Here is a 15,176-nt window from a genome sequence, read left to right as displayed (position 1 = left end):
GTAAGGAAATTGTGTGCATTATATAGGCCTACTAAGATAACACATATGTAATAATTTTTTTTTCTCTAATATGTTAGTGTTCACTTCAGACTTTAAACTGCACAATTTTAACCTGGTCTCCAAATTGATTTCGATTTACTGGAGTATTAAAGGACACAGACGGCGCTTCCAATGAGAACAATGAATGGGCGGATTTACAGTTTGAAAGCTTCATACTGACGTCCTGACCGACCCGTCTAAAATCTACTGCGCGCGTATTTCCAACCAATCACGTCTGTCTACAAAGACCGATTATGTTAATAAGCGTGATCCGTTTGATCGACAAGCCGGTCCACCACTCACGCATTCAAAAATAACAAGAATCCAATTAGGGCGCAGTGGGGGCGGGACCTCGGAAAGGGGGTTGGGTGCGAGGTATCATGGAGGATCAGTTAGAGAACGGCAGCCATTGAAGAAAGCCGAGCTGTTGGTCCGTGTTCTGGAGTTTCTGGATTTGTTTTTCTTCAAACTGTCTAAACCAGTGCAGCAATCACCAACAAAATGGAGATGAAGAAGAGGATCAGTTTAGAGCTGAGGAACAGAACTCCAGCGGAGGTGAGCGCTTTAATTATTTATTTTTCACGGAAACGCGAAATGATGTTAGTTCGCAAGCTGTCTATCCTGCACGTTAGACTCCGCTGAATGGCAGCACGGCTGTAAGACCACATGGGCGTTTAAAAGGATGCGAATACGATTTTTAGCCATGAATGAATGCATATACAGATCTATACAAGATTATTAGCAGTCAATATAATCGTTATGCGAGTGTGCGAAACTCTTCGTGAATCTTTTGTGAACTCGTTACATGGTCTCCTTCGCCATTGCATTACGTTAGACTTGTCGTTGTGGGCGTCCCAACTAACTTAAACCGCAAAATAATGTACTTCTATTTTTTAAGACCCAATTTTTTTTTATTTGATGGTTCAGAAACAATTTTATTACTCAACAAGTGACGTCCAATTCAGTAACGACGTTATAGTCCCCCGATACGACAATATTATCGCTTTCAACGGGAAATAGTAACGTTAGCAGTTAAAACAAAACGTGTTGTTATCCGATGTCATAGTCCGAACGTCCGTAAACGCAAAATACCGTGCAAAACATCACGCGATTGAATGTCTTCTCATATAAAAAGTTTATTGTAGGCAAGCTTCACTTATGCGTACCTCACTATGGCTTCTCTAAGCTATTAAAAACGAGCAGTTTCGTCTTCCAAAGGCGGACATCTTACTCTCCAGCTCTTCGACATTAGACATTCAGGGGCGCTTGCCTTCGGTCTTCCTCCTAAGACCCTCAAAGCCATTTATGTTCAGGGTTTGAGAGCACAAGCACATATCGAGCGAATGTCGGGTCAAACTGAATAAACAAGCGTTCATGGCTTCTGCAGCGCCTGGCAGTGTGTGTGGTGAGGATGGTGTGTGCGAAAGCTGCTCGAGTCTCCGCGTTGACGAGCGGGGAGTGGAAGTCATTTTGGTGCATCAATAGTTGAGACGCAAATGACGGTGTTTTGTGGCTTTAACTGTGTTTTTATTAACCAGAGTCGAGCGATTTCTGATTCACTGTGCTTACGTGCTGTGGTGAACGGAATAATGGGCGCTTAGAGCCTGAAATAGTCGCTCGACGGATGCGGTAGTACGGACCGTCTAAAAAAAAACAAGTTGCCTCCGTGGTTACGTTAATGGCTTAATTACGTAACCTTCTGTAACATAATTTATCACTGACGTTAAACAATATGCATTCGGCTTTATGAAGCTTATCCGTCAGTGTTTTACTAATTGAAGGAATGTGGCAGATGGTGAAGGGGCGAGCCCCCCTTCCTCCGATGTTAGTAGATTATTGTAGGCTTGCCTGAACCGAAGTAGAGAGGCACGCTTCTTTTGAATGGGGGTTCTGAGGGATGGGGTCTTTTACACGAGCTCGAGTTAATGCTCTGCCAGAGCGGACGTGTATAAAAGATACGTGACTTTTAACTTGGGTGTATCTTGCCTCACCAGTACAAGAACTGTAGCAAAATATTATATTTTATATCCTAAGTATAATATATACAATAATGGTATATATTATTATATCCTAAGTGATGAGGGGGGTGGAAACATTACCAAGGCTACATTACACACACATCACGTGCTGAAAAATATCGATTCTTTCCACAAGGGCGACAAGTTATTGAATATTTAAATTTTTAGGGCTGCAGTGCACTTCTGTGCGCGCGTGCGTTATAAGAAGGCCAACACATTACTTAAAGCCCATAAACATTGCTTATTGTTTATTTATTGTAAATACATTTTTTAAAAAGTTTCTAAACTTAATTATTTGTTTCACTCTTTTAGGCAGATAAACAACAATGCATGTTTACAATACCCTTAAAAATTAATAGTTTTTCTGTGGTGTCCCTAATGAATGTTATTAATAAAATTCATAAAATGGCAAAACTAGTTCAACCAATTGTGTGTGTTTGAAGGCGGGACTATATGTTTGCCCGACCAATAGCAAAGTGGGGAGTGGTTTGAGAAACCTGTTTGAAAATGCACATTGTTTTTGCAGTAACATTTGGTCCCACTAGGTGCGTAATAAGTGAACCACTTCACCTCAGTGTGTAATAAAACTTAACATTTTGGGAATTGAATGGGCTGCTACTAGATGGAAAGCTGCTATCAGTTACATCAGCAGTTGTCAGATGTTGCAACTTTCAGCCTTGTGGTAAATCATGCCCATAGTATGATTCTTTGTTTACCAGTGACCTTTTATGTTCATCGCTCCTGCAGGTAGCAGAGCTGGTGGTAGATAATTGCCGCTCAAGTGACGGTGAGATTGAAGGCCTGACAGATGAGTTTAAGGAGCTGGAGTTCCTCAGCATGGTCAACGTGGGTCTCACCTCCCTGGCCAAACTACCCACACTGCCAAAATTGAGGAAGGTCAGTCAAGAGATCAAGCATTCAGTTCAGTACACTAGGCAAAGTGCTTTTAACAAGAAGATCTGTTGTCAGGGTTCCCACGCTTCTTGAAAGTACTTGAATTTCAGACATATTGAGTGAATGTGCAAATTTATAATGTTATTAGCTTTTACCATGTTATTACAACATTTAACCACTTTTTATTAATTAAAAAATTGAGAAATTCTTTCAAATTTAAATCTTGTACAAGAACTACAGCAAAAACCAGTTTGATGCATATTTTATCTATATTTTAGAAATTTAATTTGAATATCACCAGTACTGACTTCAATGGATTTCATTAAATTCCTTTGAACACGACTGCTCAAAACGGTCTAAATTTATGACACCTACACATTCAAAACGTTATTACTCTGAAATGTTTAATGTAAATGTTAAGTGTAAGTGAAATGTTAAGTAATGTAAGGTCTTTCATTACACTACATATGCTGGGGTGTGAATTTGATAGGTGCTTGATATAAAATAAATGGTGCTTGAAAAAGTCCTTGAAAGTCCTTGAATCTGGTGTTCATGAAAGAGTAGGAACCCTGTGTTGTGCTTTAAGTTTAATGTTCCAACCATGCAGAAAATGGATACTGTAACACTGTTTACGTTTTGATGTAGACACTTTGTATTATTAAAGTGCGCTAAAATGGATGGAGAATGCCCAAAGTGTGACGTTAGCAAAATATCCATGTTGAATAATTGTAATTGTAAAATAGTTTTATAAGCACATAAATGGGTATATACATTAAGCATATGTTGATTAGTATAACTCCGTATTTGTGTAATTATGCTGTAACAGTGAAAGTAGTTTCTGAGTGCACAAGTTGCTTTAATTGTCTTGTTAATGTTTGTTTCAACCTTCCCAGTATAAAGTTTATTTGAAAAGCAATTCTCTCTATTACAGTTGGAGCTGAGCGATAATAACATCTTAGGGTCACTAGAGACACTTGCAGAGAAATGCGCCAACCTGACTTACCTTAATTTGAGTGGCAACAAGATCAAAGAACTCAGCACATTGGAGGCCCTGGTAAAAATACGGATACATTTACAACACCACAACATATTTCTGAATAAATATATTTTGGACATGCTATTCATCAGCCCTTTTCTTTAGTGATGGTACAGTTATTGCACAGTCAGACAGTCATTATCCTAAACATAATTTTTCAACCTTGATTGATGTATGACATGCTTTTCCCTCAGCAAAACTTAAAGAACCTGAAGAGTTTGGACCTGTTCAATTGTGAGATCACCACGTTGGAGGACTACAGGGAAAGCATCTTTGAGCTGCTGCCTCAGGTCACATACCTGGACGGCTTTGATGCAGAAGACAATGAAGCTCCAGACTCTGAGGCTGATGATGATGGTAAGAACCATGAATAAGGATTGAGTTTGATTATACAGCCGAGTCCTTTTTAGGTGCTGACAATTATGGTCCTCGTCCAATGGATACATAGATAATTGTAAAAAGCATACATATGGTGCAAAGTAAATGAGATAGGTATGTTACATCAAGTCATTATTTCTACTTCTTTTATGCAGATGATGATGAGGATGGCGAGGAAGGAGCAGGGCAGCTGGGAGATTATGAGGAAGAGGAGGAGGATGAGGAAGGCTCAGAGGGTGGAGAAGTTGGGCTGTCCTATCTAATGAAAGAGGACATCCAGGTGATGTATCTTTGACCTGTTTTTAACATTCACAACCAGTTTTCCAAAATGTCGCATCTTGATAATGACAGGTTCCTACCGTAACAGGATGAAGAAGATGATGGCGATTATGTAGAAGAGGAAGAGGAGGAAGAAGGAGAGGGTAAGCATTAATTATGCCACCAAACCTTGTGAAATTGTCACTTCTATGTTGAACTGCTTTTCAATGACTGTACTTTGTGCAGAAGAGGAGGCCGACGTTCGAGGAGAGAAGCGAAAGAGGGACGCGGAAGATGAGGGTGAAGATGACGATGAGGACGACGACTAACCCTTTGTTCGACTTCTTGGAAACAATATCCAATGTGTAGATCAACCCTGAAGAAGACCGTGATCTTGCAGATTGTTTTTCTCTTTGTAAAACCATAGATAAATCACTGTAGAGGCTAAGCGTTTTCTTTTATAAATACATTATATATTACACTATATAAAAGGGGGTTATTGATAATTCATTTATAGCCATTCCAAGTTTATTCCCAATGCATAAATTGGTGTCATCAGGGGGTGGGCGTGGGGAGGTTGGCAAGGGCGTGAGATTTGAGATTTCTTGATTGTAAATAAGCTTTTGGACAGCCCATTCAAGACAGCGCTAGGATTTCACCACTGAGAGGAGACAGCAGCGTACATTTGTCCAAACTGCAGCTCCCCAAGACCTCTGTGAGGAGGCAGAGTGTTTTCTGCTCCTCATCTACCTCTCCAGGTCTCATTCTCAGCCCAACACGGAGCAGCAAGCCAATCATCTCCAACCGTCAACCACTTTGTTCCTGGATCAACCAATCGCTGCCAAGGATCTTGTCGCACTCTTTATATGGGATGGTTTCCACTTGATTCAGCTTTTCTAGTAGATCAGGCTCATGTTGGCAGACCAGATGGTATGTGATCTTGTGAATTTTAAAGTGTGATGTATGTAAATGTGATGTAAATTGAGCAAAGATGGGGAGTCAAGCTGTAGGTTGGCAAAATTTAATTTCAATTTTAATCTCAAAGTAGTTTTTTAATAAAGAGATCAATCATGTGTAACATGAGCAGTTCGCCCTTTCTCCCATTTTATGCAGAAGTCACTTCTTTTTGACAAGATGTCATCTTCGACGTTAAAATTGAGATTTGCCATTGCTGGAAATTTCTCATGATGTTCAGGTTTAACAGCTTTGTTGGATTAAACAGTACCCTTGAGTACCTTTCTACCTTTGTCTTGCTGTGGAAACCGGTTAGTTTCTACCTTTTGTTGAGGTATTTTACAGAGTAATACCTTTAATCTAATGTTCGTATGGCAATATGTATATAGTATCTATTTCAACAGGTTGTTTTATTTTCCTTTTTTCTTTTTACTAATCCGTTTGGTCAGTTGTTTTAATACAAAGCACATGTCAAAGGACTTACATACACGGGTCACCTGTTAAAATTTCAAGTTGGTTGTTGTGCGAGTGTTGTATTGGGTTTTATGTGCTGTAAACCTCTCTCTAAAAGGATTTTAGTTTTGTTGTTGGATTTTGGTGTTTTGTTTTAATGGGTTGATTAGGTTTTTTCTGTCTTTTTTTGTTTTTTTGTTTGTTTTTTTACGTTTGCAAGCTCCTTTATCTGATTATGAGCTCCATTTGAGTTAGTTGTAATGAATGAGTGAATTGTCCTTTTGATTATAAAAATGACATGGGATGTCGTTCAAAAGATGGAGCATTGTCTGCTAAAGATTTCTGTAATTTGATTACACAATTTGGGATTTTCTCAAGCTGAGACCCATGAATTGTCGGGAAGCCTCAAATATGGGTGAAGAAGCACTGTTTTTAATGTCTCCGGAGTTGATAGAAAAATGTGTTCTGATAAAAACTGCAGTGATATTTCAGTCATTTTTAGATAAATTTGAAAGATTTATAAAACCCTTACAATGAATGCAACCTGGTGTACGTTTGATGTGGAAAATAAAGGAGAACCTTTCACCATAATGTTCTTGTGGTTTAGAATTTTTTTTTTTTTTATAAAACTTTTAATTTTGTGTTCTTCAAAAAGGAAAAATTAAGTCAATCAAAGGGAAAGACTTTTAAAATAATTTCACAGATCCCAGCTCAAGTGTAACTTGTTGACTTTTCTTTATTTAGCTTGAGCCCCACAGGCCTGCAAACTTTAATTTTATAGTACACTGCCATCTGTAAAGCCTAGTACTTGGATAATCATTTATTATTTATGAATTACACAAACTAAGCAGCGGAGCATAGTGGAAAGGGGTGTGGCATGTGATCAACAGACAGAGTTACCAAGCGTGTCATTAATTAATCGGGAGTAAAGCGATCACCATCCGGCCAATAGAAATGCAGCTGCAACAGTGGAAGGGTGGAGTCACAGTGATGCGTATTAATAATTCATTGATTTGATAAGTGAGAGTGTTTCACTAGGTGATTATTAGTATTAAGAAGAAATATTAAAACAAAAAAAGGCTATTAAACAATACTAACTGTACTTTGACAAAAATCATATTTATAGAACATATTTATATGTTAATTTAAATCCATATAATCAATGGCAGTAAATGCAATGATCTTTTATTTCACTGGCTACTAAGAAAGACAACTTTTTTTTTTTTTTTTGAGACCAGAATGTAACGAACTTTCATAGTGCCGAAAGCGTCGGTGATTAAAGGGACAGGGGCTCTGCAACCAGAACTTAGGCAAATACAGCATTAATCTTTTATTTATTTATTTTACGATTTGTGCATTAAAAGTGATCTAAGTCAGGCTGTATGTTGAGAAGTTGGAGAAAGTGTCAAGAGAGTCTTTTAGCCTATTAAAATACAAAAACATTTGCAAAAAGAGATCAAATGCATTACTTAACAATAAACTCTAGTTCTTGAAATATTTTTCTTTATTCATTTCCTTTATTGCTTTCATTTTCTCTTTTTGGCCAAAAAAAAAAGTGTCTTCACCCTTTGCATATTGGCTGGTCTGTGCCCAACATGTAAAGGGTAGTATAGAATATATAGGCAAGTTTAAAAAATAAAGAAAGAAAAAAAAGCCCACCCAGCACCTTTCTACAGCTGCCAAGAACCAGTCCTGTCTCACATCAAACTTTTACAACATCTTTTATTACCATCATGAATTCAAAATGATAAATTGTTAAGTTTAAAACACCCTTGAACCTTGATTTATCTTTTAAGAGATATCATTCACAGAAGAGCTTTAATTTTCTCTCAGAAATGTGTTCTTGGAACGAGTATTTTTCATAAATATCAGGTTTGGCCAAGCAGTCACATACTTTAAATGTTATACATTCGAACAGTTTATTCATTTCACTTCTTGTTGGTTCAAAGAATGGATTTTGTTCCATTAATTGTATTGTTTTATTATTGGGGAAAGCCCAATTACAGGCTCCATTGTGACAACTTACCCCATATAATATGACAACATGCCACACTAGTGTCAATGTGTTCAATGAACGTGAAACTTTATTATTCTCAACTGACATCCAAAATTAACTCAAACTTCTTATTCTGTCACTGTAACATGGCCTTTAGACCACTTGAGGGAGCTAATTTACTAGTAATGCGTGTTTTGTCTTGGGCACATAATCATCCCCAAATTATGACCATATACCAATAACTCAGGAGGTTTTAAGAAGCTTTAACAATGTTAATATATCCCTGTGAACATAGTTATTGACTATGGGTGAAGATAAACAAAAGTCTGTTCAATGCATCTTTGTTTGCACAGAGGACAGTGATGTTTTATGTCTAAATGCAGAGTTTGTTTGTGATGTACAGTGTATGACACCACCCAAAAAGAGTACTTCAACACAGAATGTTTCATGTACATTACAGCTTAGATGAATCTGCACTCTCCCTCTCTCTCACATACACACACACACACACACACACACACACAAACACACACACATACAGCCTACAGCTCATCCATGTGCAGACTGCCTCAACCCCCACAGCAGCTGATGAGTTGGAACATCCAATCAGGACGCCCGAGCTTCTGTACGCCTTAAATGGAGTCAATGCCGTGAATGGCCAAGATCTGACCAGCAGTTATGATGAGTAGCTTTTGTTATATGACACAACATATCCATTGCTCCCAGGGGGAACCTTTATATTAACAATGCTTTTATGTGCCTTACATCAGATATTTAATAAAATCACAAAATCTGCAAGAGGCCAGAGGCCAGAGGTGAGTGAATAAAAGAAAAGTGGCATGCAAATACACTGCACGGAACAAACAGAAATTTAATCACTCCAATCTGTACTTTGAGAAGCATATTTATGGCAAAACCACTGTATACAAAAAAAATAAAGTTTTTGCATTCGTCAAAAAGAAGTTTGTCGTTTTTAGAGAAAGATGTAATTATGACGTTTTGATAAAAAATTACAAGGTCAAAATTTGATGAATCATTCACAGTAAGATATATAATATGCATTTAGAAAATAAATAGGGTGAATTTCCATTCTATGCTGACTTTAAAGCATTTTTCAAATCCTCACATTTGTAGCATTGAAATGTCTGATTCATTATAGTGAATCAGTTCATCCTAAAAGGCCCTCATATTTAGCATTAAAAAAAAAATCAGATTTATAATAGTGAATCAGTTCATTCAGACAGTAAATGGACAGTTCCTGTACAATGCTTTTCACTTGGCTTTGTCAGCTGAGGTGTTCTGTTGTATTTAGTATAAATGTGATCGATAGTGACACATTCATTCCTTGTTTTAAATGTGACTGATTACATTTTAACAGTGGATAGTTTTTATTTTTTTGTATAGAGCTTGTACACAGAAATTTGAACCACTATGATATTTTTTTATGTTTTTAATGCACACATCTGTTCTGCTGTACAGCAGCCACCAGCAATAAAAACATGAATGTTTAGCCATGTGACTGGGAAATCTTTTTGATAAGCATGTTTATATACCTAAATATTACTATAATTGATTTTGTAATGAAATACTGCTTTGGCCCAGAAGAATGCAGATGACAATAAACAGCTGTTACTCTGTTATCAAACCCCATAAGGCATCTGTAGACCTCACATAACGCCATGTAGTTTGCTTTAACCTTAGAGCAATCGATCATTGCCAGCACTCTGCAATAAATGGAGGTAATTGACATCACTGCACTGAGACAAACAGAGTGTATGTGGAGACACTAAACTAGCATACTCATTAACATATGATCAGTAATTTAGGGTCTTTATTCATTTTACAAAGCTATAATTATCTTTACAGCATGCTTCATGAATTAAACATGAGAGGGCACACAGCACCAGCTGTTATAAACCCAGGGTTCAAGTGATCGAGACAGAAGCACAACCTGCAATTATGGCTGAATCCCCTCTATTTTTTATCTGGTAAAAAAGGTTGAAGGAAGTGTTTAAGAGGAAATTATTTATTAAAGGGGATGTAGAGCACAAAAGTACAGATAGGACTGGTTGTTCATTAATGCAAAATAAGAAAAAAGCAAACTAGAAACTGAAATGTTAAAATGCACGTTAAACAAAATATTTTATATCAAGACTATGCTAGATACACTAGTATCCTGAAAAGAGTCACTTTTGCATTAACCTCTCAGAGTTGATTGTCCAAGTGTTTACATGTGGCGTGGCTCATCCTTTAAATATGCAAAGCCCAGCATCTCTCTAAAACCTCTCTGTTGTCATGTTATATTTATAAGTGGCCATGTGCACTGTGCGCTGGTCCGAAAGAAATGACACATTAGGTTTAGGCCTTTGCTCTCCCAGAGCGCTATATAGCGTGTTTGTGTTTTATCATGTGGTATTATTAAAACTGCATGTATTTTTAGCTCTGTTGCTACTTGCTAGCATCCGCACAACACTCGCACTGAGGAAAATCCTCTCTCAAAAGGAGGAAGCAATGTTATCGTTGAACGGTGGAAACAGAGATGTAATTTGGAACTGGAAATAAAGCCAGTGACCAATACATATATTTTTAGCCGAATGGTAATCTGCTAGGAGTTACTGGCACATGGCTGAGCCTGATAATGTATTCATGTGACATTAGTCATAGTTTTTAAATCGCTTTTTTTAATCAAATGTACTCACCTAAACTGTCCTCTCTCTTTGTAGCGGTGAAAAGACCCATTAGGCTATATTTTGCATTGGACAGTCAAATTAAAATTACATTTTACATTTTTTTTTTCACATACTGCACCTTAAGTATCTTTAATGATTGTAGTGTAACTTTTATTTCTTGTAGCTTGGAAAGCTACAGATTTAAAGTACACATTCACATGTTTATGGTTTCTGATGTAATTTAATGGTCACATGACACGCCAGTAAGTATTTAATCTTTTATTAGTAAGTGTTGTTTTTGCAGTTAGACCTTCAATTGGACTCAAACAACTTTAACTGTAATTATATAACTTTTGTAAATTACAATTGCACTGTAAAATATATTTGATCATTATAATCAAATCAAATTTGATTATTTTTTAATTCTTTTTCAAAATTTCCAAAAATGTATTATACATTTTTTCCCAACATTTTGTTTATATTTCAAATCCTCAAGCTTGTAATGCTGTAAACTTCTGTCCACAAAATGTTGGAAATTATGCAAATGAAATGTGTAAATAAAGTAAACCTAGCACACTTTGCATTCCCAAATGCATGTTTACCATACAAGGAGACTTTCCTTATGAACCCAAGTTTGGGAAACCCTGCTCTAATGCACTGTTGTCTGGAAAAAAAAAATATTAATACCTAAATATGTAAATGAACCTGAATTCAACAGAGCCACCTTAATGAAGTGAACTGGTTTGATTTGATTAACTGAGCATACATCATACTTATTAAACACATGCACAAACACATACCATGTGAATCCCACACTGTGCTGGCACTGTGTCTGATCTATTTGTGAATATAGGTCACATTCAACAGCCATTCTTTCTAAGCCTTTCTCCTATGCAGAAATACAATTTTAGGGTGAGCAAGGCTATACCATTTAGCTTCAGGCTTCAAACCAAATAATGACGTCTCTGGCATGTCTCTAGTAATCTATTTGAATCAGTAGATGTGAACCAAAACCAAATGCTGCAAGGCTAAGGAGTCACAAAGCAACACCCAACCCCTTCTACCCACACTTACATACACGCTCTCATTGGCCCAGATGAAGCAGTTCCTCAGTGTGAATCAGGTGTTGCTGATCACTTGCTCATCTGCACAAGTTCATGTCCTGCATACAGAATAACCCTTCAGAATGCTTCTGCAAGAATGTTAACATGAGCCCAATAAAAATTACATGTGAAAGCAAAGCAGTCCTTTAAATGTATACCAATCCTACATGCCATGTTGGATGCTACATAATCTCTGTTTGATTTCAAAACACAGCTTTTTTGTGAAAAAAAGTAGTGCTGATCCTCGCAGGCCCCAGAGCTTATTAAGAATGGTGAGAAGTGAGAAACAAAGGGGAGTGGGATATAAATCATTTATTCTAGTCATGCAGCAGAATCAGTTCACACACATTAGAAAATATAGTGCTCATTGATTAGATTTGCCAGTTAATTGTTATGAGGCAAAAAAAATTATTGTTTTATATGACGCAATTCATATAGTGCATTAAAAAAAGAAATATAATATTGCAACATGAAATTAAGAATACTAAATGCATTTTAGAAATGTTTGCAGGCTATTGCGAGTCAGTGAGTAGATCTCTGAGTTATTTTAACCATTAGTTTCCCTTTATAACAACAAAATTTTGCATTCGGCCATACCACAGATTTTGAAGATAAGACTTTAAAGCTCAACATAATGAACTGGATTCATCCTGGATTGGAACAGGGCCAAGAGGATGACTCGGTGTTGTATCATACCCTAAAGTGTGTAAGTGATGTTTCACATGAGTACACTGTTAGCGATTTCTGTAAATTACACAGTATTTAACTGTAATATGAACTGTAATTTACTGTAAAACAGTTATACAGTACGTTACTGTATTTTAAAATTGCATTATGTGTAAAACCCGCAATGTTCGTCTGCAAACACGTTTTGAAAAATAATATGCATGTATGAATCATGCCAAAGCGCGAACTTCAAGGTAAGATCTTTCAGTACATGATTTAGTGATGTTAAAGGGATGATTTTTAAAAGTAAACATTTAGTCACACTTTATTCATGGCTCTCTATGTCTAACTTTCTACCTAACATCACCTCAAATACGTTTCGAAAAACAGGGGCAAGTAAATGATGATAGAATTGTCATTTTTGGGTGAACTATCTCTTTGAACTAATCAGAAAGGCTCCAACATCGACATATTTTTACTGACACCAAAATAAAATGTGAAATGTTTTTCAAAGCTATAAATAACACAATAAAAAAAAAACATGAACACGATAAATTATTATTATTATTTTTTTTTAGGATATTAAATTCTACACAGCAAAAAATGGATGCTGGTGATCGAAGGCAGTCTTCTTTCCTGTGATTGTCCTCTGCATTTGCTGTTCTCTTCGGTTGCTATTATGTGCATAACATCATGTACCAAGTGGAAGCAGCCACTACTTTGGAGTTTATTCAGATGTAAGTACATCTTGCAATATGCTGTAATGTTAAGTAAACATTAAAGGTAACAATGTTTTGTTTGAGTCTTAACTGAATCTGTGAAAATATTAAAATGTTATTGCAAGGATTACAATTGAACAATTAAAAAAATGAAAAGTTACACAGTTGTCATTGCTTATTTGCATAAAATAATAAAAAAATTTTTTTATTGTATTTCAATACGTTACTGAAGAAAAGACCATAAAATTACTGTATATTTTACAGTAAAAACTACAAGTACAGTATGCATACTGTAAATACATTTACAGCAAGTTGTACTGTAATTATTAATACAGTACTTTTACTGTAAGTTTAATTTACAGTAAGTTACTGGCGAACTGCTGCCAGTAAGTTACTGTAATTTCTACAGGAAATTTTTAACAGTGTACACTATGAATACTAACATGTATAGTGTATACAGGCTGTTACTCAGACTGAATGCATTAAGTGCATCACAACAGAAGTGCTAAAGGATGTACTGCATTCATTTTCTATATATAATATAATCTAAAATAATATAATGATATACAGATCAGAGGTTTAAAATATTGGATTGTTTTTGAATTATTAACACCCAGCCTGCATTTAATTGATCAAAAACAAAGTGTCACATAATCCTTTAGAAATCATAATATTCTGATTTGGAGCTCAATTATTATTACTGGTGCTTATTTATTAATAATGGTTCTTAATTTTATCAGTGCTGAAAACAGTTTTTACTGCTTTATATGTTTGTGGAGACTGTGATACATTTCTTCTCAGGATTATTCGATGAATAGAAAGTTTAAAAACAGCATTTATTTGAAACTGTTTTTTTTTTTTTTGCAACATTATCAATGGCTTTACTGTCACTTTTGGTCAATTTAATAATGCTTCCTTGCTGAATAAATTGCATTTTAAAATATATTAAAGAAAAAACAAACAGTTGTTTTAAATTGTAATAATATTTCATGGTTTTACTGTTTTTATTGTATTTTTTTATCAAATAAATGCAGCCTTGGTGAGCTTAAGAGACTTCTTTCAAAAACATTAAAAAGGTTAATTATTATTTCAAACTTTTGACTGGTAGTTTATATGTATTTATCTATACAGTTCAAGCTTTCACATGCGAGGGCTCTCTTCAGAGCAGTGAATAAAGATTAAAACTTTTTTTGTTGTTTTAGTTTAAATGTGTTAGTTTTGTCACTATCAGAATCTGTCACTTTTATAGTAATCATGTTATGTTGGATCAGTAAATGTCTTTAATGTTAAAGAGCATGTGAGAAGCGGGTGGTAGATGAAGTTAAAAGCTGTACACAACGACCTCACTTTAAACCAATTTAATTAGCCATATGTTTAGTGATGTGAATAAGCTTTTCATGTTAAACCTGGCATGCTGAAGTCAAGCCTGCTTTGGATAGCTGTGGCCTAGATTACAGTCATAATTAATTTAGTGGTCTATGATTAATGCTCAATTTGTCATCTAATATGGGCTCTGGGCTTTCAGAACAGTCATAATCTAATGGGTACTTGTGTTTCCTAATAAAAAATGTAATCATATGGAGCAATTTGTTACAATAATAGACTTTAAGTTCTTTTAGATGGCACAAAACCATGCACTGACTAGTACATGAGTACATTTGTTGACATTTGTTGTTCACCCACCCACCTGATTTGAGCTCATATATCAGTAATTGATGATCAGGCCTGTAATTATGACCTCATAATTACTATTCCTCCAGACAGACAAAAGATGTTAATAAGTAGCTTCTTAAAAATTACAATGTATCCCATTCATAGGTATTCTTTGATGGAATTCAGTACAGTAATTATTCAAAACAACACCAGGCCTCTAAAATGAGGGGGTCAACCCGCCTTATGAAAAATGAATCTCGGAATGATGCAATTCAAGTGTAAGAGCAGTGACTGGCTAGATTCACCTAGCTAAGCCTGTTTCTGAGGCATATACATTTGC

At 35.9% G+C, this 15,176-nt stretch overlaps 1 protein-coding gene across 1 annotated transcript; it reads left to right on the top strand.

Annotated features, from left to right (window-relative positions):
* The first annotated feature begins 420 nt into the window (after positions 1-420).
* LOC107696590 (acidic leucine-rich nuclear phosphoprotein 32 family member E-like) lies at positions 421-6,605 on the top strand. The gene is made up of 7 exons (XM_016497006.1): positions 421-594; positions 2,805-2,954; positions 3,883-4,005; positions 4,182-4,344; positions 4,521-4,645; positions 4,733-4,787; positions 4,870-6,605. Exons 1-7 carry the CDS (start codon positions 541-543, stop codon positions 4,950-4,952), a joined length of 753 nt encoding a protein of 250 aa, XP_016352492.1. The 5' UTR covers positions 421-540; the 3' UTR covers positions 4,953-6,605.
* The last annotated feature ends 8,571 nt before the right edge of the window (positions 6,606-15,176 follow it).

This window comes from Sinocyclocheilus anshuiensis, unplaced genomic scaffold (genome assembly GCF_001515605.1).
Source record: "Sinocyclocheilus anshuiensis isolate Anshui unplaced genomic scaffold, SAMN03320099.WGS_v1.1 scaffold590, whole genome shotgun sequence".
In the NCBI taxonomy this organism is placed as follows: Eukaryota; Metazoa; Chordata; class Actinopteri; order Cypriniformes; family Cyprinidae; genus Sinocyclocheilus; species Sinocyclocheilus anshuiensis.
This window is presented reverse-complemented; position numbering and strand designations above follow the sequence as displayed.

Bases quoted from the DNA above. Each gene is read 5' to 3' on its own strand.
- LOC107696590 (XM_016497006.1), top strand. From the start codon at position 541: ATGGAGATGAAGAAGAGGATCAGTTTAGAGCTGAGGAACAGAACTCCA. The intron at 4,646-4,732 runs GTGATGTATCTT...CTACCGTAACAG, and splicing joins TAATGAAAGAGGACATCCAG to GATGAAGAAGATGATGGCGA. The intron at 4,788-4,869 runs GTAAGCATTAAT...TACTTTGTGCAG, and splicing joins AGAGGAGGAAGAAGGAGAGG to AAGAGGAGGCCGACGTTCGA.